This window comes from Chaetodon auriga, chromosome 3, assembly GCF_051107435.1.
Source record: "Chaetodon auriga isolate fChaAug3 chromosome 3, fChaAug3.hap1, whole genome shotgun sequence".
NCBI classification, from domain to species: domain Eukaryota; kingdom Metazoa; phylum Chordata; class Actinopteri; order Chaetodontiformes; family Chaetodontidae; genus Chaetodon; species Chaetodon auriga.
The window spans coordinates 19,179,362-19,201,799 of record NC_135076.1 but is presented as its reverse complement, the minus strand read 5'-3'; the positions used below and the strand labels follow the sequence as shown (position 1 = coordinate 19,201,799).

Sequence of the window (22,438 nt, the reverse complement as noted above, 5' to 3'; positions counted from 1 at the left end):
CTTCCTGTGAACCGTTCAGATAGCAGCTCAAGAAAAACAAAACACAGCAGCATAACAGATGTAAAATCTATTTCAGCACAACGCACGGCTTCTTCTGTGCCGCTGTTTATTTTCTCTGCATCTCCGGTTTTGTCTAAGAATTATTCGGCCCAATTCACCGACGGAGCTGGAAGAAGGATTAGGAGAAGGTGAAATAGAGTACAGTATCACAGTCAGAAAAGTAATACGGCGGTTTGATAGTGTTTGGGTGTCTACGAGCAGCTGGGCAGGAAGAGCCGACGGCCGACTGTTATACCGGCAGTCTAAACATGTCCACCGTGAGCTGAAGGAAGAAGACCTCAGGCCTCTCAGCTGTGGTCTGCGCTCAACAAGTATCAAAGAGAAAGGAGGAAATTCTTGAATGAAAAGCTGAAAACTGAAACACTAAAAGTCTCCCCCTCCTTCCTCAAACTCGCTGACAGTCATAGAAACGGAGACAGGGTTAGTTCCCTGAGCACGGCTAAGCCTAGTACAAATGATGCCAGTGTAAGGCCTGCTGTAGTGCTGAAGAGATAAGCCACTGATACCAAATGTTGAGGAAGAGACTCGGTCCAAAAATTGAAGACTAATAGACACTTACCCGCGAAGCTCCAGGAAGGTGGAAAAAAATCAGGAATCAAAGGCATCTGAGCCGACTGATGCTTTAGCTCAAACTGTCAAAGCTTGATTTACAAATGGGAATAAATGATTGATTCACACTGCAGCCGCCTTTACTGGTCAATAATGGTGCGGTTTTAGCCAAAAATGTTCGACACTTAAGTTTCTCAGGTTGGATTGAGTAGATCCACTCATTTGTGTTGCAGCCAAATTGAATGGAAGTGAAATAAAGGAGGCTGACGAGGAGGGAAACAGCAAAAGAAAGAGTGACACTGCACAAAGCTGCTGAAAACTAGAAAAGGGAAAGAAGGTTTCAACAGTTGTGCAGTATTACAAATGCAATAGTGGTCTATCCTCTATCCTCTGATCCTGGCAGAGCAACAGTGAGAGCGTCTGGACGGGATGGAGGCTTTCTATGCTCCCTCTCATTTAATTACAACACAGAGCTGCAGGATTAGACAGGGGCCTGTGTTCACAGCCTCATACTGGCACTACCACTGAGCCGCTTCCCTCCTCTCTTTCCCCAAATCTCTCGCCTTTCTGTTTTCTGGAATTATCTCCCATCTTCTTCTTTTTAATATCTTCTCCACTTGTCTTGTCTATCCTTCTCTCTTTCAGACTGTTTCTCTGATTAAATCTTTTCTTTGTTTAGGCTTTTGTCTTCTCTGTTCTCTTTTCCACTAGTTCTGCAGTCACCATCCTCTTCTCGCTTCTCTACCCCTCTAATCCTCCCATCCTGTTTTTGCCTGAATTTCATCTGCGATGCAGACACATCTTTATCTCTGTCTCAAACACATGTTTACTCTTGATTATAAAGAGACAACTGTGAATCCTTTAAGTGACAAAGTTGTGAGCGGGGCATGTGTTTGCTTGAAAATATTTGTGCATGTGTTGAAGTGTGTGATTGTGACGAAATGAAGAGTGTGAGCTACGTGTTAATGTGTGTGTTAGTTTGAGGTGTTTGTGCCCCAGCGGTCTCTACAGACTACGGTGGCACACTGCCTGGGCAAGCCTACACACACACATGCACGTACGCACACGCGCGCACACACACACACATACACACACACCTCTATACAACCACCACCCACCCCTCCACATGCACCCCGCTCTTGATTAATGGAAATCCCATTTTTGTTTCCAGCAGCACGGCTAATTAAACTGGTAGTTAAAACAGTGCTCATTAGCTCGCTACCACAGAGCGCGGCGACCAAGCCCTCTAATGACTGGTTGTAGCTGACTGAGTGCTGCCGGGCGTCAGCAGAAGAGCCATAGAGAATACCACTGTTAGTGCTGACAACTGTATCCTAACACACTCACAGTGTACTGTATTCATGACAGACTGATACTAATTAATATTCACTGAATAATATATGCACGCAGGTGGATGGATAAACAGTTGGCTTAACTTGCCCCATCACAGGTATGAGTAAACAAAAGCAGTGATACACCAGAGCTGCCGCAGCACAGACGATGAAAACAAGAATGATGAAAAGCAAGAAAACACTAAATCATCAATCGTCCACGGCAGACTGTCTTAACTATTGTCCTGTCTGCTGTGTGCTGACAGCCTGAGGTTCAGCCCGGGCCCGAATGGAAAAGCTAATTACAGCTGTGGATCTCTCCAGCAGAGATGTGAGCTGTGGCCGAGTACCCTTCATAACCTGCTGCTACTCTTCTGCAGTAGAGACAAATTTAGCACTTGTTTGTGTGGGCAGAGAACTGTTATGAAAAGACAGCTCGAAATGAGATTGGACCATTCAAAAGTCTTTCCCACTTCAACAGCTTAGATGTGTTGGTCTTTGAAGACTTTCACTGGACAAACATAAACAGAAAGGGTTAATTACAGTGAGATACAACACTCACATTTCTACGAGGGAAGGTGGTGAGGAGCTTGAACTCTTCAAAGGGGTATCCCTTCGAGGCCACAAAGTTGAAGAGGACCTGGAGCTTACAGCTGCCCAGGAAACGCCTTTCCAGAAACTCGCCACTCGGTGTGCGGATTCGCAGTTTGCTGATTTGCTCTCCTGAATCCTCGTCGGGCTCTGGCGGTAGGGCCTGCTCCAATGACAAGCGGATTGCCTGCGAAGAGAAGAGGAGAAAATGCAGTATTTTGGTCAGTGCAGCTCACTGATAAGTGCAGACACATCTCTTAATCACTTGGGACATGACAAGATTTCTATTATCTCACTGTTTAAAGGTGGATTTCCTTGTTTGTAGAGGACAGAAGTAACATAAGAATCATGACTGTTTTGGGATCATGCTGCACAGCTTTTCCTCACCTCACAAATTGATGCATACTCGCTTTATACACACTTTATATTAAGGTACACATATTGGCTCTTTATTAGTCATTATAAGCACTTATTAATTGGGGGTTAGGGCTATTAAGATTGTTACACATGCAAAACAACGTCCTTACTTACTACCAATACGGAGTAATTAGGAGGTTATTGAGGGGAAACTCTTGGCTGAGTAGTTGTAGAATATGGTCATGCAGAATAAGGTATTAATAAGCCAATATGCTACTAATGTGCATGCTAATAAGCGCCTCGTGAACAATGAATATGTGTACCTTAACATGAAGTGTTATCACATGCTCTTTTCTGAGCATACATGACAATGAAAGAAGGAAAATTTAAGGAATGAAGGACTAAAGGTGAACATAAACAATTTTTCTAGATATCTTAGGGATTCACAGTGTTGTGTGAAGGCAGAGAGGTTTACATACAGGTGCTCGTGGGATGCACCTGTCATTACTGGAGCCTATTAGCATTACAAAGTCTCTTTATGTTTCACTCATTTTACAGTCTGTTGACAGTAGAGTGAGCAAGAGTAATACTGTGACAGGTAGCCAAAATACAAAAGTTATTAGATTAATTCGGTGATGATCTAAAAACTGTGGGAAACTTTTATTACCTGCTTATAGTAAATTCAAAGCAGAGATTCAACAGTACCACTGGCAGTGAGGAAGACGACACACTATCCAAACAAGTATGAAAGACAAGCCAAGAAGTTGATTGCAGTGCTGTTGCCTGACATTAATTAAATGGTCTTCTTGTCCTGAGAACGTTATTAAATTAGTTGCCCTGTGTCTCACCCTGTTCCCTAAAGCATGGTGGAGCTCAGAAGGTTGCCAAGTAGCATTTCAGTAGGTGAAAAACAGCTAACTGGATTCCTGGTGCTTCATGCTTTCTTGCTGGTGCTCAGACTGTTATCTGATATTGTACCTGTTGAAAACCTCAGTGTCCACCACAGATCGTTTAAAGTCTTGTTTCATCAGAGCTGAGAGCTTATTTCATAGACTCTAAATCTGGTTAGACAACAGAAAGACAACCATCGAAATAAGCATCATCTTCCACAGCAAAGCTAATCAGGTCTCCTGCTCTCCAAAAACTGCACTTCAGCCGCTCCCTGGAGCCTTCCTCGTCTTTCTGCTCCTGCCCCCTCACCTCCTCCTCCCCCGGCTTGTTGTTCCTGTTTGGCCAGCCGGGGAGCATATGCTGTGACAACACGCCCCGGCTTTATTTACACACCATAATGCAATTATATTTCATAAGAGTGTACAACAGTAGCTCATTAGCAGCTTCTGGTGTTGGGTGGGCAGGGTAGCACGCGTGCCGCTCCACCATCAGCTCCCTCAGGTAAAAGAGCTGATGCTGACTGAGTTAAAGGGGCCCCCGGGGACTAACTTCCACATACACAAATAACAGAAAGGCGTGCATGTGTGTGTGTGTGTGTGGTGGTGGACATACAGACAGTCAACCACAGACACAAGCATAAACACCCACACAAGTGAGAGGCAGCGTCCCTAAAGAAACCACAGGACACACGTCTAGTCGAGCCTCGGGCCCGGGCAGCTCCACACAAATAATCTGAAGCATCTATCCGTCCATTTATCTGCCTCTCAGCTCCGCTCGGCTAACCGCAGAAAGCAAACAGATGACAGGTGCCGCACAACTGTATGCTAAGACCCCCTGAGAGGTAAATAGTAATGTCAGCCTACACATGCACATGAAACACATCCGCACTGCAACCCCCCACCACTCCAATTCACCAACTCTTCTGTGCACAAAGGCACAAAATCACAGAGAATGCATTCCCTCTAGCATTGTTCGCTCTCTGGTGGCAAATGCTGTTTTGGTTGTGTCTGCAGTTTCTGTCACACACAGTGGCACCTCATAAGACTCAACTGAAAACTGCATGCAACAAAAACAAAAAAAGATTAAAAACAGCTGACATGGCACTTCACCCTCTCAGGTCGAGGAGTTAAAGTGCAACAACACTGCAGTTTTATGATAGCAAAATATTCATTTATGGAAGAGTAAAACAACAAAATCTTGCCTCCCCAATGTAGAAACTGGGCTGGCCCAATATCACTTTATCTATTATTATTAAACCTTTATTTAACCAGGTGAGTGCCGCTGAGATCTGAAATCTTGTTTTCAAAGGATAGCAGCATTACAGCGATTCAAACCACATGCACAAAAAACATTAAAAACGCGAAACAAAGCATACTGTAGCAGCTCACAGAATCATGTGCCTAAGAAGACAGACAGGAGGAAGAGGACTGAGCAGCATCCACGCAAAATCCAATGTTAACTTGTCTAGTTGAATAGAATAACGTTAACCAAGACTGAAATATGAATTTCTCTTCAATTATCTTTTGTAGAAAATGTAGAAATGTGTCTGATTCAAGCTGCTACGAGAAGCTAGTGAATTACTCTACACTAACATTTTCAGTTATTCTTCTTACGTTACTGGTATTTAAACGAACATATGTTTTTTTTCCCATAAAACATGCTTGTATTATTTTTACATGCAAAAACTCATCACTCAATAACAGAATCAATAGGCAGAATAACTGATGAAATTAAGAATTTGGAAAATTCTCCAGTGTGAATTCCTGATTTTCATTCCGCCTGTTTGTCAGTGCATCTGAGGAAAATGCGGTGTCTTGTCACGATAAAAGAAAAGGGCACCCATTTCCAATTTTAGATCCACTTTGGGTCGTGCTTCACAGTTTTAGAAACTTCCACAGTCCGGCTCCAGCAGCTGCTGTTCTCTCATATTTATGAATGTCTTCAGTGGAGTACAACAGCAGTATGTTAGCACAGGAGACGCCACGGAAACCTCTGAGCACGGCCCGAGAAAACCGACATAAGTAGGAAACACAAGGCCATAGTGGCCATTGTTGTTTAAAACACACAAGCGTGCACACACAGTTTGGTTAGTGGACTACAGTGATATAATTAAGAAGGCCAGGCCTGGGACTCTTTTGTTGTTGTCTGTTTGACTTAAGTGACAAATCACCTGAGCGAGCCGGGTCACCCAATACCGCTCAGTGCCTCCAGGCTCTCTGCTGTTGAGTAAACAACAATCAGCAGGGACTACACTGTATTACTATAGACTGTATTACAACATTGGTGCCATCCTCAAAGACAATTATTGTTTTCCTGCATGCGTGACAGCCTGTGTGTGTGTGTGTGTGTGTGTGTCTGGCCCCTCTTCACATACAATAATTGTTTTCAAATGAATGTGTGTGTTTGCTTAGGTTGTGTGTGTGTTTGTGCACAAGCCTGTGTACATGAATTGCCTCAGTCTTTTGTTCACCTGCGTTTCAATATGAAGCTGTGTGCTATACCCACGTAAAGGAGTTAAAAAGAACAATAACTGTGTGTATGTAAGGTGACATTGGCAGGGATGGGCCTCGCTGTAATTAGGATATTTCGCTCTTCTGAAATGGCCGTATGCCTGTTCACCCACACAGCACACGCTTCACTGACTGGCAGGCTTCACCAAAACCGCAATCTAATTGACTCATTATTGTGAAGTGAGAGCGAGACGGATAAAAATCGTCAGCACAATCACTGTATGCTGGCAAAACATATCACTGCTCAGCCTCGCACTGATGAAGTTGGAATATTAATTTAGGTCATTTGCATAATGTGAGTGTGGCGTGTGTGTATGGCTGTTTATTCTCACCTCCTTCTCCTCCTCCTGCTCCTTTCTCATCTGTTCCAGGCGAACCTGCTCGGCCTCTTCTCTCTCTTGGGCTTCTCTCTGGAAAGGAAAGAAAAGCAACAGCAGAAACAAAATCAAAATGCCACATGAGGTGCAAGGCTGAGGACTGTTACTGTGTTTCCAAGCAGCTTTTAGACGCTCAAGTCTGTAAATCAAATACAAGATAATGACATGACACAAACTCTGAGAAAAGCAGCAACTCCTCATATCTGAAAGGAAAAGGAGTGATTGTTTTTTACTTGATGAAAAACTTAAATTAATCAATTATCAAGACAAATGCAGAACAATCTTCTGTCAATTGACTAATTAATTAATGAGTAATTGCTTCTGCCCTTGGGTCACTGTTTGTCATTAAAATGCACTCAATAGCATTAAATCCTACAACGACAGCAGCTACTGTAGTGAAAAGTACTGTTTAATGAGCAACTCAAGTTAGCTCAAGAAACTGGAGGTGACAGAAAATCATAGCAAAACCCAAAAATCACATGTGCTGACGAGTGAACGAACTCAGAGCGCACTAATTCAAGCAGACAACTTGATTTATTTTGAAAATACCTTTTTACGGTCAGCCTCTAAAGACAGACGGTAAGCCTCGTCCTGTTCTCTCTTCACTGTCTCTCTTGCCTCGCGCTCGTCCTGGGGAGAGAGTGGGAGAAAGAAAGTGGGGCCCATTAACTAACGACATAATAAGGGACACACAAGGACAAAACATCTAAGCTGAGGTGCCGGGTGCGGGAGCCAGAGAGAACCAAGGAAAAGAAAATGCAGCATGTCAAGTGTGGTTACGTACAAACACCAGGTATGAAAGAGTTGCACCAGAGGGGAATTCATTGTGACCGGGCTGTCATTTACTAGACCCCGAGCCTCTTTTATGTTTCCTCATCTCAGTTTCACCGTCCCTTTCTCTTTCATTCACGTCGCCTCTCTCTTCCTGTTTGTACAGAGGGAAGGGGACGAGCGGGCCTTCTCTTTCTACCTGCTGTGGCTACAAAGTGTTTTATAAAGACTGGGACTAAATACGAGAGTCCATTGTGTTAACAGTGCACAGCCATTAGTTTTCTATTTTCTGAAGGCCCACGCTGTGTGCCAGGCCGGATATGGCAAAGTAAGCTTATTGTGATGATCAGAGGGCTACTGCGCAGCTAAGCAGTGGCAAAGCAAAAGCACAGTGTGTATTGTTGTATTCAATCAGAAAATGCAAAGGATACATTTGTGCTTTTGGCCCACATAATAGATGAACATTGAAAGGAAACTGTAAAAGAATGGCAGAGTGGGACAAAAGCATCAAAAGTGGCTACCTTCAATAGACTGGCCCTGAGTCACGCAAACAAGTCGCACATTAGCTCGTGTTTGATACCCATCTTGTACTGCGGTAATATGCTTTCAAATGCATCATCTGCTTTGAATGACCTCATGTGCACGAGAGGCACCAAACGCTAATCTTTCGCGTATCTGCTCGAACGCAGTGTGATTTTAAAGACCTCATCTTTGAAGGGAAGGAGAAACAGATTTTCCACAGCTATATCTTGGCTACTCATCAAGTTGGCTGGATGTGCTGTCTTATAGTGGCGCTAATAAACTTGAAGTCAGAAATGCAGGCTGTCACACATTTCATGTTTGCTCACATAGCAAATAAGGCAAAGTGTTACAAAGAGCTATTTTTTTTTATTTACCATTTCATTTTGGATCCAAGTGGCTTAAAGCTACTTTAATTGCGACAAATTTTACATTTAATCACTTGTTTTTTGGCAGCAGTGTGGCTCACTGTCACATCACAGCAACAAGGTCCAGGACTAAACCTCGCCTCTGGTCCTGCCTGTGGACCTCTCACGCTTCCCTGATGGTGGGCTATGTTTCCCCAGGCTGCTTCAGTTTGCTCCACTACCAAAATATGTGCATGTTTGATGAGTGAAACTTTGGTTAGTTTTGGCTGCTCTTCACATGAAGTGCATTTGGAATAACCTGACCTGAAAATGGGCCGCGACGCAGACCACAAAGCCTCGCGCTGAGTTGTCAGTCGGTTACTAACGACTAAGCTAAAACACAGACAACCATAGGAATGACTGGCGAGTCAGCAGGGTTGGTTGAAGGCGCGATGTGGATGTTCAGCTGCTCCGTTTCCAGACAGACACGAAAGTGACTGACAGAGAGGAATGTCTGGATTGAGTGGATGTCTGCGCTTGTGTCTGAGTTTGTCTTTGGAAAGGTGAGGTGGGAAAGAGAAGAAAAAATGGAAAGAAAGAGGGAAGGAAGAGAGAGAGAGAGAGAGAGAGAGAGAGAAGCCTCGGAGCTGCTACAGTGAAGATGGGATTAGTCTCGTGTCAAGCTTGACTTCACCTTGGAGATGGGATAGATCCTGTCAGATACAGGATATACTAAAACCCTGTGGTTATTAGTACTGATCATGAATAATCACACTGGAACATTACGCTTTCAACATCACTTATACTCTCTATGCTGTCTTCTTGTGACTTTTTCACAAGCTATTTCCTCCTGGCAGGCCGCGTTTCAGTAATTATCACACTTTAATATCGTTTGAGAACGGCTTTACTGCACTCTTATGCTGTGGCAAATCTGATTTCTTATTTCTCACACAGATCTCAAGCCAGTTGCTGCAATGATTATAAAAGAAGTGATAATAACGCAGCAATAAAACACAATAATTGTGCAGATGGCATGAAAAAGACAAAGAAAAAAATGCTCTGATGCTCTCCAAGAAGAAAAACCAAATCAGTCTCTAAGAAACGAAACATGTACAATCGTTTTCAAAACAAAACTATTTTATGCAGCAGTGAGCCAACTACTGAGCACTAAATGTAATGTTTCCTGTAAAGATGGTGACATAAGAAGCATGTGTGCTGCTATATTAAAATCACAAAATATAGCTTTGAACATTTTTAAATATTATATAATATGATCACAACACAACACAAGTGTGTGTAGTCAACCAGTTCAGCGCTTTAGAGTGAATAGTGCCGGGCTGTGAATGGGAATACTTTTCTTTTGGTACCAAGTAGTCATTCTGTAACCAACTCGGTCCTTATTCAAATGTATGGCAGCTAGTGTTCAGATGACATTTAATATTGGAGGACTTTGTTGAATGGAGACTGGGTTTTGTAGAAAAACATGCTTATATCTATGAAACTGACATTGTACTGAGTATTAACAAAAGTATCCTTTTGTCATCTGTACTTACTTTGACAGTAACGCTGAAAGAATTCAAATGACGCCCAGCCTTGTGTGAACTTAACAGTAAGATTCACAGTCTGATCCGACACAAGCACATACTCTGAATACCTGTTGTTGCTTCTTGTCATTAATGATTATTTGATGTCTGACAAGAGAGACAAACCAAACTGAAGACAGGGCATTGTAGCAATAATTACAACACAAAGGGAACAGCTGTCACTCAAAACTCAGTGACCCCCATGAGGAAGTCTAACCCTCAGGGTGTGTGTGCGTGTGTGTGTGTGTGTGTGTGTGTGTGTGTGACAAGATTCATTCCTTAACCACGGTTCCCACAACTGGAAATGCTGTGACTATCCACATTAGCATTGTTAGAGAAGCTGTTTGCTTGACTGACTGTTTAACGGTGAAATATGATGTGACATCTGTCATTTATAGATACAGTAGTCAAAAAGGAGGCACGACAATGTAGGAGAGAAAAATGTGGAAATAAATGAGACTCCAACAAAGGATTTCCCAGCTGACTCACAGGCCGAAACACCTGTGCGTGTGAGATACATGGGAACGAGAACAGGGTCTTATTCTACAGGAATGTTTATATTATTACATTAACAAGTGACTTTAGTTGCTAATTCCCAAACCTCTGACAATAATCACAACAATGAAAAAGAAAAAGAAAACTTGGGAGGATTACTGCTGCCTGAAAACCTGTCTGGGCAAAAACACAGTGTGTCCTTCACTCTCCTGTTTGATGTCACTGAGTAAACATGTCAGTAAGTGGTTAAGAGGGTCAGGTGAAAGTCTTTGACTCCCTGTCGTACTGTCCCAGACTCCTGTCCATGACATCAAAGGCTACCAGCACTGTTCCCTCACTGTCTTGTATCCCTCAATGGTGTTTGTCCACTTTCTATTGGGCTCAAAGAGGTAGTCGACAGACAGAGAGCAGCACAGTGGTACCTACACACTGCACTGAATGGGAGACGAGTCTGAGCCCTGTGCCTATTTAAATGCCTGTAGTAGGCACATTAAACTAGAACTAAAGGGGAATGAGGTGAAATGGTTAAGCATTCTCTGCTTGTCATTACAAGTATGCCACAGTGTAACAATGCCGTCTCATCTGTCCCAGCATGTTTCCATTTACCTCTTAAGCAGGACGTTAAAGCATTGCTCAACTGTCCCACTAGGGCCTTTGAATGTGGCAAGAACCATAGGCTACAACCAGGAAATTAAGGTTAAGATGGTCTGAAATGTTTCTCGGGGTCCTAAAAGGTCCAAAACAAAGCCAACCTGGGGTTAGTTGGGCCAATCTGACATAGACCCCCGGATAAAATTAAAGTGTGGTTAACAGACCCAAATACAGAGAGGACACCAACCCTGACAGCAGCATGGCCACAGGCGATAAAAGGAGCAGCACATGTTATTTTATCATTATGAAATTCTGCAACTGCAACCCTTTAAAGTGATATCGACACTGGTGACAGAGTGTTTGGTTGGGATATTAAGAGGGATGAGCAGTGTTTCCTGTGTGGATGTCATACTGTCTTACATGAAAACATGTCAACGTTACCTCTCCCTACCACTGATGTCACCAATATGCAAAAAAGCAGATTCTTTCATTAAAAAGGAAAGACGCTCCATCGAGATAAGCCATAAGGAGATATTTTTCTAAATGCTCCAAAGTATTTTCTTCGTGTTTAAGAATCAGCGGTTGATAGCTGCCTCCTGATAATACTCAAACCTTACCTCATCTTTGATGTCCTCTTGTTGTTGTGCTGTAAAGATCTCCATTGCTCCCATTAACCTCATCATCAGCTCATCCACTGTTGTATTGCCTGAAGATTAAAAAACAAACAAACAGACAAAAATGTAAGAAAAATCCTGATCTACAGCGTGTAATTTAATCTGTTTTTACATGACAGATACATACTTATCATACTATCAATAATGGCGTAATTACCTTGAATAACATTTAGGACCTCATTGGATGTGCGTTTGCCCATGACTATAAGCAGCAGGGGGAACTGGTCTGTCTTGTATGTCCGTATAGTCTGTGTCACCACGCTGCCAAAGTGCCTCGTACACATGGTGAGTAGTCTGGAAGACAAAGAAATGGCCCCAACTGATTATTTTTCTTGAAACTGAACGCATACCATGAGCCTGTAATTACAAAAACAATACATAGACCATAAAGCAATCACACACTTGCGCACGCATGTACATAAGTACACACAAAAACATCTTTACACAATATGGAAATTGAGGCGTATATTGCAGCTTTTCCACTGCTGCAGAAAAGAGAAATACACACAACTCGTGGCATTAAGGACTTTAAAACCAATTCTGCATTTTCTTATTCCATCAGAGCGACATGCTATCTCAATTGGAACCACATATGAATTAGTATTCCTCACCAGACACCCAGAATTGATAGGGCAAGAGAGGATTTCTTATTCCATTACAAAGACAGAACTTTTTAAATTAACATTTCAGAGAGGGAAAAGGGTAGCAGGCAGCTGGGGCCCCGCCAAGCTCCCTGTAAATGTCATAATATTAATGAATTGCTATAGACTGAATGCAAATATAGATTAGCTTTTCTCCCGCCTTTTAATAAGATCTACTTTAATAACTGGCTGGTAAAATAGAGAAGTAATGGAATGGATGGAGGGACAGCGGGTCAGAGGAAGAAGCTAGATGGAAGGTATGCTGTCTGAGAGGAGGTGTAACTCATTAAAACATGAGGCCAAAGCTGAGGGAGCTACTTGCAGAATTCTCAAACTGTGCAACTGAGTACTTGAGCTCACTGTGGTACTTTTTAAAGTAATACTCGTACCAGTACATGCTGAAAATACGAATGCCGCACTGAAAGACCAGTGAGAATTTAGAAAGGTACAGCACCTGAGCGCAAAGCAGGACTGAAATTTAAGATGTGTCAGGAATATGACTCACCTAAACTTTTCAAAATGTTAAACTTTGAGTGACCCGCATCTCACAACGAATAACGTGGGCACCCTAAATCCTACCGATCATTTTGTCCTGACATTTGTCCCCGTTCAGACCTCGACCTACGCAGACCATAACAATAGCCCACAGGGAAACTCTAACCTGTAATGAAAGGCCAGGGAACAATGGACACTAACTTGAAGGGTAACCCGATCTTAAATCTCCCATCAAACACAAGCCAACCTGCTTTGGTTTCTATCTGAAAACTAAGGGAGTCAGTCCACCACAGCAAAAATCATCACAACACAAAAACAGCTCGTGCTGGAAACACAGCCCAAACCTACTATGTATCCACTCTGTATAAAACAATGACAGACACTGTGTGTTGTAACCAAGATATGAAGCACTTATGAATCCACCTATAGAACAAGTATGGACACAACACTGAGTGCAGGAGGAAGTCAAGCTATTGCAAAAACAAGGGTGAACAGTTCAGCACGGTCTCATCCACCCATAATATAACATGGTAAAGTATGTAGCCTCGTCTGTACCAGACATGTGGCCTTTGAAATCCTTCAGGGGTAACTAAATGTAGAGGAAACACCTGCACGGAACTCGCAGCTAACATGAGATTAAGCCTCAGCTCCGGTGGTTAATGTGACTGACAGCTTCTAATTTGTCACCCATCCCATTGCCATCGCTCACTGCACATCCCGACAGCTAAAATAGTTAATGTTTCCCTGGTCTGTCACATCACATATCTTCACATCAAAGTGGTGCATTTAGATGCGAGCAGACTGGTTGGACCTGACATTTGCTCCACCGAGCAGCTGATGAGTCAGGCTTGTACAGTAGCACTGCAGGGAATGTTTTTGCCAGCCACCTGTATGGGAGCTCGTATGGGAACCGGATGCTCACTGTGTCACACACACTTTGTTTCAGAGCAAACACGGACATGTTTTGATTTGAAAATGACATTTTGTTCACCCTCTAAACCGGTTATGTTTTCAGGTTGGAAAACGTCAAGAGGAGAAGTCAAGTGTTCAGAACAGGTCTGCACATTGGTGGATCTCTGCTCTTGGCCGTTAAGACTCAAAAGTCATTAACAATCACATGAACACCTGTATTGCTGGGTCATCGTACTGGACTGCATTACATTGTACAGGTATTCAGACTACTGTGTCAGGCCCATGTATACTGTTGAAGGTCCAAATCTCTACAAAAGGCATTAGCAAGAAAATAAAGTCACTCTAGTTGACTTTTTAGAAGTGCTTGTGCAGATATGTTAGCATGAAATAAAATGTGTAATAGATTTGAGGAAGAATAACACACACTGATAAACTGATCTACTTTCAGTGCGTTTATCTACTGATAGTTTAAATATTTGCCATGTGCGATGATAATACAGCACCTGTACAATATATCAGATTCATTTCCCATGGGTGACAATTACACTGGCATCCAATCAGCGGAACTGCATTTATGCATAATTAATCATTTAACTGGGAGGCCTGTGAGAATACAGAGCAAAGCAACAGGCACATTCCAATATCAGCAGGTTCAACACACACAAATGCACGCACACAGACGCTCGCGCACGCACAACCACACACAATATCAGGATACCTTTCTAACAGCCTGCGTGATTGGTGCCAATCACCAGTCACTTTGGATCAACCAGAGAGCGTGAGAATGCGGAGACGCAGTGTGTTTGTGAGTGAGCGAGTGTGCACATGTGCATGCATGCGTTAGCAGCAAAGCTGTGACTAGCTGTGTGTGATGAAAAGCTCCAGATGTTGCCTGCTTTTTAATGTGCAATAAAAAGGCTCAGCTGGGGCAAAAAGCAAAGGAGGCCAATGGGAGAGAAAGGAGCGTGGAATGAAGGAAGGAGGGAATTTCCTTAAAAGAAATAATGGAGGGGTGAGGTCAGGGTGCGAGTCTTTCTTAAATGGCTGCTACCAGAGGGCAGGCTTAACTCTGGAGGTTCTGGGGAGAGGGAGAGAGTTGAGGTAGTGGGATAAAGAGGTGGGAAATAAAGAAAGATGGAAGGATCAGGAAGGAGAGAGAGGAGAAGGAAAAGATGTAGCAGAAAGATGAGGGGAAGCAGGGGGGTAATGAGGCTTGCCCTGTGCACAATGGTAATGAGCAAACCCTATCAAACCCTCAGCGGGTCCACCTTTACCTCCACCCTCTCCACAGCACAACACTTGAACGTGCAGGGGATCTGATCGTCTATCACACACTGTAGACTAGACTTACCTTCAAATTGTTTTTCAATATTTTTCTACAAAAGTTACGATCCAAATATAAATATCCATCCTAGCATCAGAAGCTGTGCAATAAACAGGTGTCGCACAGACCTGCCAGTTGCCAACACAGACTGCTGGAGCTGCACCAGCATTTTGAGCATAAATGGAGAGATAGAGATGTTTGGACTCCAAGGGAGTCCTTCGTCTCCCACTGACCCTCTATTCAGACAGCTTAGTCAAGATTGCCCAATCAGGGGCCTCACCATGCAAACACAACGCCTTTTGTTAGCATGCAACCTCAGAGCTTCAAAAAGAGAATGAAGTAGAAGAGAGAATGAGAAGACAGAGATACAGGGTGTGAGCAATGGAGTGAGAACTGAATGCCAGCAATTAAGGACACATCCACACTGACGCCCATAGATTTGAACACGTTGTTTATGTCTCAAATGAGGTTCCATCCACACTAACGTTTTGGGTGATTTCCTAAAAGCTCACTGTACACATAGAAATGTAATCATTTTAATATGAGTACAGTGGAAAAAGACAGCAACAGCTTCATTAACAGGGTATCCTGGCAGTTTGCAGTGTCCTCAGCACACAGTCAAGCTGCTCTCCTCCTGAAATACATTCATATCCTCTTTATTAGACACAACCACTATGCAAACAGTCCACTCCCTGAGACAGTAAGTCACACATAAATAAAACATAAGAAGTGAGCATGCAGTCAGGGCTTCGAGGTTCAGTTATTGCTCTGCTTAACTTAACAGTTGGCAAAATGCAACACTTAACATGATATGATTCTGACAGGTGTCAGCACTTCAGAGAGGCCCAGGGAACTCATTTAGTGCTTAACGGGCAATTAAATTTTTTTTAAACATTCTGGGTTTCATAGCTTTTGGCCGCCATGTGTAGCTTCACTTTGACCCTCAAAGGCCAGGAAATACCACTGGACTCAGCAACATAATCCATGTGTTACTGCAGTTTCAGATATGACTCATCATTAACATGTTCACCTTTGTTTTTAAATGTAAATATTTGATAACTTGAATTACACTGAACATCACTCAAGCAGCAATGTTTCGTGGACCGAGGCTTAAAACTGTATCTAATGTTTGGATTTGTTGGTGCTTAAAACGACTTGATATTGGGGGCTGACAAAACAATAAAACTCTATACTACAATGTAATCCAAATGCAGAGCTCCATGAATTACAACTGTGAAACATTACTTAAGTTGAATTCATTTCTGTCTGACACAGTATCAACAAAATTTAGACCTTAGAAGTGTCGCAAAAGTAGTATTTCAAGGCAAGTTGATTGTATTTAGGCTTTTCTATTATTGTGTCCACCACGTACCGGTGTACCAAATAAAATGGGGTGGGTTTAGGTTCAAAAGTTATTAATTTTCAAAAGTCATATCATACAATCAGTAAACAAAAGAACGCATTGAACAAAGTTGTCTTTACTCATACCACAAGTGCAATTTTGAGTAAAGGCAGCAAGGCGCACAGAGATCAGGGAACAAAATACAACATGACATAGCTGATAAATCCTGCAGCTCTATGGACTAGCAAGCCACTTGAAAATAATCAAAATTTGATACCTGGCTTTGTTTGCTTCTTTAGTGACATCCCAGGCCCATGTTATGAAGTTCTGGCTCAGATAGGAGACAATGGAGTCAGCACACATCATTTGGGAGCAGAAGACGTTGCTGAGAACACTGTCATCGTTGTGGAGGTAGATGGCCAGCAGCTTTCTCTGTGCAGAGGAGGAGAAAAGAAGGAGGAAAAGCAAGTTAAGCCCCTTCCACACATGCAATATATCCCTGCAATGTATGAGAACACTTCCTGCATGGGCACATGTGTGAATGGGAGCAATGGGATCAATATTCAGGGAAATCTGTACTGACAATTTCCCAACTCAAGACCGAGTAACAGTTCAGGGAAACTGCCGGGACGGCTGTGTTGTGAATGAAAGGCGAAACACTGCAGGGATAAGTATGTAAAGGGATGACCAAAGACGCTTTCATGAGGAGCGAGTGAACCAATCACAAGACTCTGCTGATGATTGATTTCAATCAGCGAGTTGTTCATGGTTAGTAAATCATGAAAAATCATGTCTGAAATTCCTGAAAATAATCAGAGACGTCTTCCGCTGCGCCCCCGTACAGCCTCGCCCAGCTTCTTCTTCTTCTGTTGAGCTTTGAGCCGTTTGGCATCCATAAGTGTTGCATTACTGCCATCTGCTGGACTGACCCTTGCCCCACCTATTCGGAATTGCCACGGTATGTGTGAAAAGGTGCGAGGCAGAAATGTTCCTGAATGTGGCTGCACGTGTGAAGAGTGAGAATCACCAGCAGCGCCTGAAAGGTTATCCCAGTAATTTACTGGGAACTTTGTGTGAAAGAGGCTTTAGAGGTTAGAGAAAGAAAAGCTGTGAATAAAATGCACCACTGATTCCCTCTGGACGTTTGTCTCGAAGTGGAAAGGCCAAATGACTTCAGTTTTTTCATTGGGAGTTGATTCAGTGGTCGAGGAAACAAAACAAAGAGTATAGCTGGCTGTTAATACATGGATGCAGGAGTCTGAGGAAAAGAGAGCGAACTGGTTACAAGTTTGACGACTAACTTTAACACAAACATCTCAGAAAACAATGAACCCACAAGTCTGTAAAATGATAAAAACGAAAAAAATCGCAGATCTGTGCTGAGATCTCTCAGCCACGTGTGAGTGTCTCATCACTGGAGAGACATTTCCACATTACATGACTATAAAGTGACACGAGAGACCGCTGGGTGCAGAGCCAGCATGACTTCTGCAGACCACAGCAAGGCCACAACTGGCAAAAAAAGCAAATACCACGCAAAATCAAATGGAGAGGGGTGTAAATAAAACTTCTCTTGGAGGCGACGAAGATATGGAGAAAACAAAACAGACAAATCACTCTATTTATTTTACACCAAATGCCAGCAGCCTGTTCAGGTTAGTAGCGGCAGGGCCAGACAATATTGACGAAGCTCCAAATCCAAGGATATTGACACCATCATATAAGCCTGGCAGATTCTCCCTACTGACAATCTAATTAAAAAACAAACACACCCACAAACATAAAAGGTTCCAGGGGACAATGTTGGAAATAATGCTCTCTAAATTACATGTCACTTCTCTTGCTATAAAAGAACAAATAAGAAAAACTCTCTCGGTCTCCGCTTAGTGCATTTTTAACCATGGCTGTGAAGGGGGAGTCAAGAGGTCTGTTTCTCAGGAGCAGTAATCTAGGCTACGCACGCCAAAAAGCAAAAAATCTACACAGGGCGTAAAACGTGAGGGGAAGTGAAAGAAGAAGTTGTGCTATACTGTGGCCTGTGATGAATGGGAATGGGAGAGCACTGCTGTGTTTGCTCAACGATTAGTGCTTTAGAATAATCTCCAGGGCTCCTAGAGAGAAGGAGCCGCGGACTCATTCACTGGGCCGATTCAACGGCTTGAAAAGATTAAACACTCATGCTGAGAAGACAAGCAAATTCAGTCTGGAGAGAGGAATGAGTGTGAGGGGAGGGAGAGTTTTACAACGTGGAAAAAAAAAAATTAAATAAATCAAGCTGATACACGCTCAAACACTGACGTCCCGACACACATGCGCAGATGCACAAACTTAACCGCAAGTGAAGGACTCACACACACATGCATGCTCAATTAGAGCAAGTGTAAAGACTAATCAAAGCGGGCATTTTGGCACACTGAACTCCTTCATCTTAGTTAAACTGTCCATACCCCTCTGTTCCCTCTCTGCTTTCAAGTCAGATCTTTTGTATTGCCTGTCTTAGCAGGGAGGAGCAAATCCTTCAGTTCAGCTAAATTACTAGGTCCAACCTGAGCGAGATAGTGACCCCATAGCCCCGTCCACACACCTGTTCACCTAAATCTAAGCTTGCTTTGTGTGTGAGTGTGTGTGTGTGTGTGTGTGTGTGTGTGTGTGTGTGTGTGTGTGTGTGTGTGTGTGTTTGCATTGAGTCAGCACCGACTGTATGTTCCTCTTTCCCTGAACGTAGGTCAATGTAGAGTTCTGATCATAATTTTTAATCCACATGTACAATGACAATATTTTTCTAGTGAAACAATACCTCGCTGGCTTGACCTGAATATTTTGTATTGTGTTGTGGTGTCCCTCTAAATGAGACCTCTGGAAAGTTGAATATCTGTGATCAATAAAACAGATTTTTTTATTCACTGCATTGTAGCTACAATGCTAGGTTTTGGCCTTACCTCCCCATAAATCAGACACCACAGTGAAGCCAAGCTGAACTGGACAGAGCCAACCATAAAGTATTATTAGGCCTTATAGTAGCTATTAGTCTGTGTAAAAAGTTTAATAATTTGGCCCCAAACATACCAAACAAATTACCTGAGTAAGATTTCCTCCTGAAACAGCACAGTTCTCACACACTAGCATCATCAACAGAGAAAGCGTTGCAATGTTTTAAGGGATAATCCATGATCTGCCTTAAAACATGCAGGCCACACTTTTAACTGCACTGTTCAGAGCGAATTATCCCACTAACACCATTGGCACTTGCTAGACATCACTGCAGAAGTAGCAGTACTTTGTGAAAATGTACTCTTTAAATGGAGGCTTTGTCGATTGTTAACCAGTACTGGAAACTATTTCTACAAAAATTAGGGGACGGCACAGCCTTTTTCAGAGCTAAAACGGGCCCTCAAGCTTTGAGTATTAACTTTTAATTGTGATGGCACTACCCTCCAACCAATCATGATCATCTCCAAGGCCATGGAGGAACCTTTGTGTGCACTGTTTAAATGAAAGAAAAAGTAGTCTGAAGTACTGTACTTATTTTCACCATTTCATTTGAGCATCTAGATTAAAGTTATTATAAAAAAATCTTTCATAATTTGATGGAAAATACAGTGTCCTGCCCACAGCAAGAACAATATTTCTTCCTAAAAATTCTGCAGTGCCTCCAAACTAATCCCACATCACAAGCTCTTAACTGTTAAGTGTTACTCTGCACGACGTCACACTCACAGCTGGGGAGCGTGCTCTGCATTTAAGGGACAGCTAATATTAGTATCACCAAAATCCCAGGTGATATCTTGTCTCATGTCGCCGTATACATCTGTACTGTATAACTGATGCTTTCGGGTCCTGTGTTACATCTTCTAAGAGTCACATCGTTCATCTTTCCTGCCACTCTCACCCAATCGAAATCAAAGCATCGGCACAAACAGACGAACAATATATACAAGGCAATGTGCTGTTTGTACAACAGCTTATGCTACATTTGCAGTAGTTTTTAACTATTCTTAACAGTTTTAACTTTGCACTGTCTCTGTAATCATTTTTGCAGCTCTTGTGATTTTGCACAATCTTGCACTGCTTTATACATGGTTGCAAATATGCACTTTATGCAATCCTGTGTACTCTCCTGTTTTGTTCTATGTAGCACCACAGTCCTGGAGGAACAATGCTTTGTTTTCACTGTGTTCTAGCTGTATATGGTTGAATTTATCCTATTCATCTAGTCTATGTGACGCTATCATAGAGTCTGGAGTATTTTTTTTTTTTAATTTGAAGCCTCATTGGGGGATTTTGAAGGGGGACTCTGGGGCACAAGCCGTATATTTTTCTTACAGACACTATAGACTAATGGATTAATCAAGGGCCCATTTTCTGGTTGGGTGATACTTGTATCACATTAACACAAGGCTTTTAATCACAGGCGCGGCATGTTTAACAGAGCCAGAGGTAAGTGGTGAACGAGATACAGACGTGCACAGAAAGGTACAGAGGGAGGCAGGGACAGAGAAGTCCAGATAGTGATTCCTCTACAGATGTCAGGCTCAGTCTGGAAAAGCAAACACTTCAAAATGAAGAGCTCAAATGACTGATCTAATGACCATGAACACACAGTGGGAAAACACATTCAGATCGATGACCAACCACACAGGAAGCTCTCCACACCCTGTTGAAAGTACTTTAGTTCTTTATAACAGACACAGCATCAAGTTCTGAACTCTTTCCCAAGTGTGATTAAACTAATCAAATTACTTATCGGCTTTGAATTAGATGCTTAAAGCTAAGCAGGCATCTTTAGACTATGGGAGACTCTTGGAGTACAGTACATAACATATGTCAAATATATTCACATAAGAGGATATTAATGCCTTAGTTTGCTGCAGTTTTACTGAGACTACATTGATTTAACTTTTAATCAATCTATTTATGATTGAGGGGAATCAATTCAGTGTTGCTTCTGTTTTTCAGCCCTTGCTCGGACCTAATATACATATATCCATATGCCATTCTGATTCACCAGTGCTCTATCCCCTTGACTCTGCAAGGCTATTGCTGGGTTTTAAAGCAGATACTTGGCGGTGATAAATCCCTGAACTCCCCTCTCCAGCAAGGCTATGAATTTTGATGTGTCCTTGTGTGTGGCAGACAGGAGAGAGGAGCGGAGAGAGGAGGAGAGTGGGGTTAGAGTGATTAACCACTGCGTTGATGGGGATTTAGTGAGGATCGTGGTTAGTGATGGGTGGCCTATCTCTCTGTACGCTCTGACTAACCACTGATCCCCACGAGGGTTCAGCTCAGCTCAGCTCAGCTCTGCAGCCCAAAGCATTTTCATTAAGGATGGATTGAGTCTATCTCAACAGTCCCCCAACACACACCTTCAGAAACACTTCATCAAATGTAGTGTTTTGCTTAGTGATTAGCCTCTCCCAGGCTTTGAGAGAGTGAGACTGATTCCTCTGTTTATAAACCCACTGAGTAGTGCCCCTTCAGTCAAATCTGCCCTATTCCAATATCCCCTTAATGAAGTCGGCTTTTTCCACGATGGGGACACAAAAACGAGATTCCTTTTCAGATGGAGGCAAAGAGCAAAGCACAGGATGGTTGCAGGGATGGGATGGGAGAAGGGACGATGTAATCGTGCACATATGCTACTGTGTAATGAAACCATCAAATGCAGCATGTTTTGGCCTGTCGTCTAGGACGCTTGTGACAAAACAAGGACAAACACGGAACAGATCAAATAGCTTCTGTTTTCATGCAAAATTCTTCGCACATACGCAGCTTCCCTAAAGCTATTCTAACCACGGCACAGTTGGCAGACTAAATCAAGCTCACCCAGAATAAAACATAATACAGTGAAAATGAATACTATTTCGCCCCTGCGCTTTGTAGAGCACAGTGGTACAGTACAGAGTGTGCGAACACCAGGGAGACATCGGCCATATTGCGCTGGCTTAGGAGAGGAGATCAGCTGGGAAGCAGGCGAGAAGCCAAGCGTCTCTTCAGGTTTTTTCCATCTCTGTGTATTTCACACTCTCTCCATCCCTAAAACATATCCTGCGACCTCTCGTGCTTTTATTCCTCTCTTTC

At 42.8% G+C, this 22,438-nt stretch overlaps 1 protein-coding gene across 1 annotated transcript in view; it reads right to left on the bottom strand.

The window, feature by feature from the left end:
- The window catches only part of faf1 (Fas (TNFRSF6) associated factor 1), a 59,496-nt gene that overhangs the window by 5,747 nt on the left and 31,311 nt on the right, over positions 1 to 22,438 (bottom strand). Inside the window, exons 13-18 of the mRNA XM_076727018.1 lie at positions 16,638 to 16,792; positions 11,804 to 11,940; positions 11,590 to 11,678; positions 7,216 to 7,296; positions 6,622 to 6,699; positions 2,503 to 2,718 (exon numbers count right to left, since the gene is read on the bottom strand). Of these exons, the coding sequence (XP_076583133.1) occupies positions 2,503 to 2,718; positions 6,622 to 6,699; positions 7,216 to 7,296; positions 11,590 to 11,678; positions 11,804 to 11,940; positions 16,638 to 16,792 (756 nt within the window). The remainder of the gene's footprint in view (positions 1 to 2,502; positions 2,719 to 6,621; positions 6,700 to 7,215; positions 7,297 to 11,589; positions 11,679 to 11,803; positions 11,941 to 16,637; positions 16,793 to 22,438) is intronic.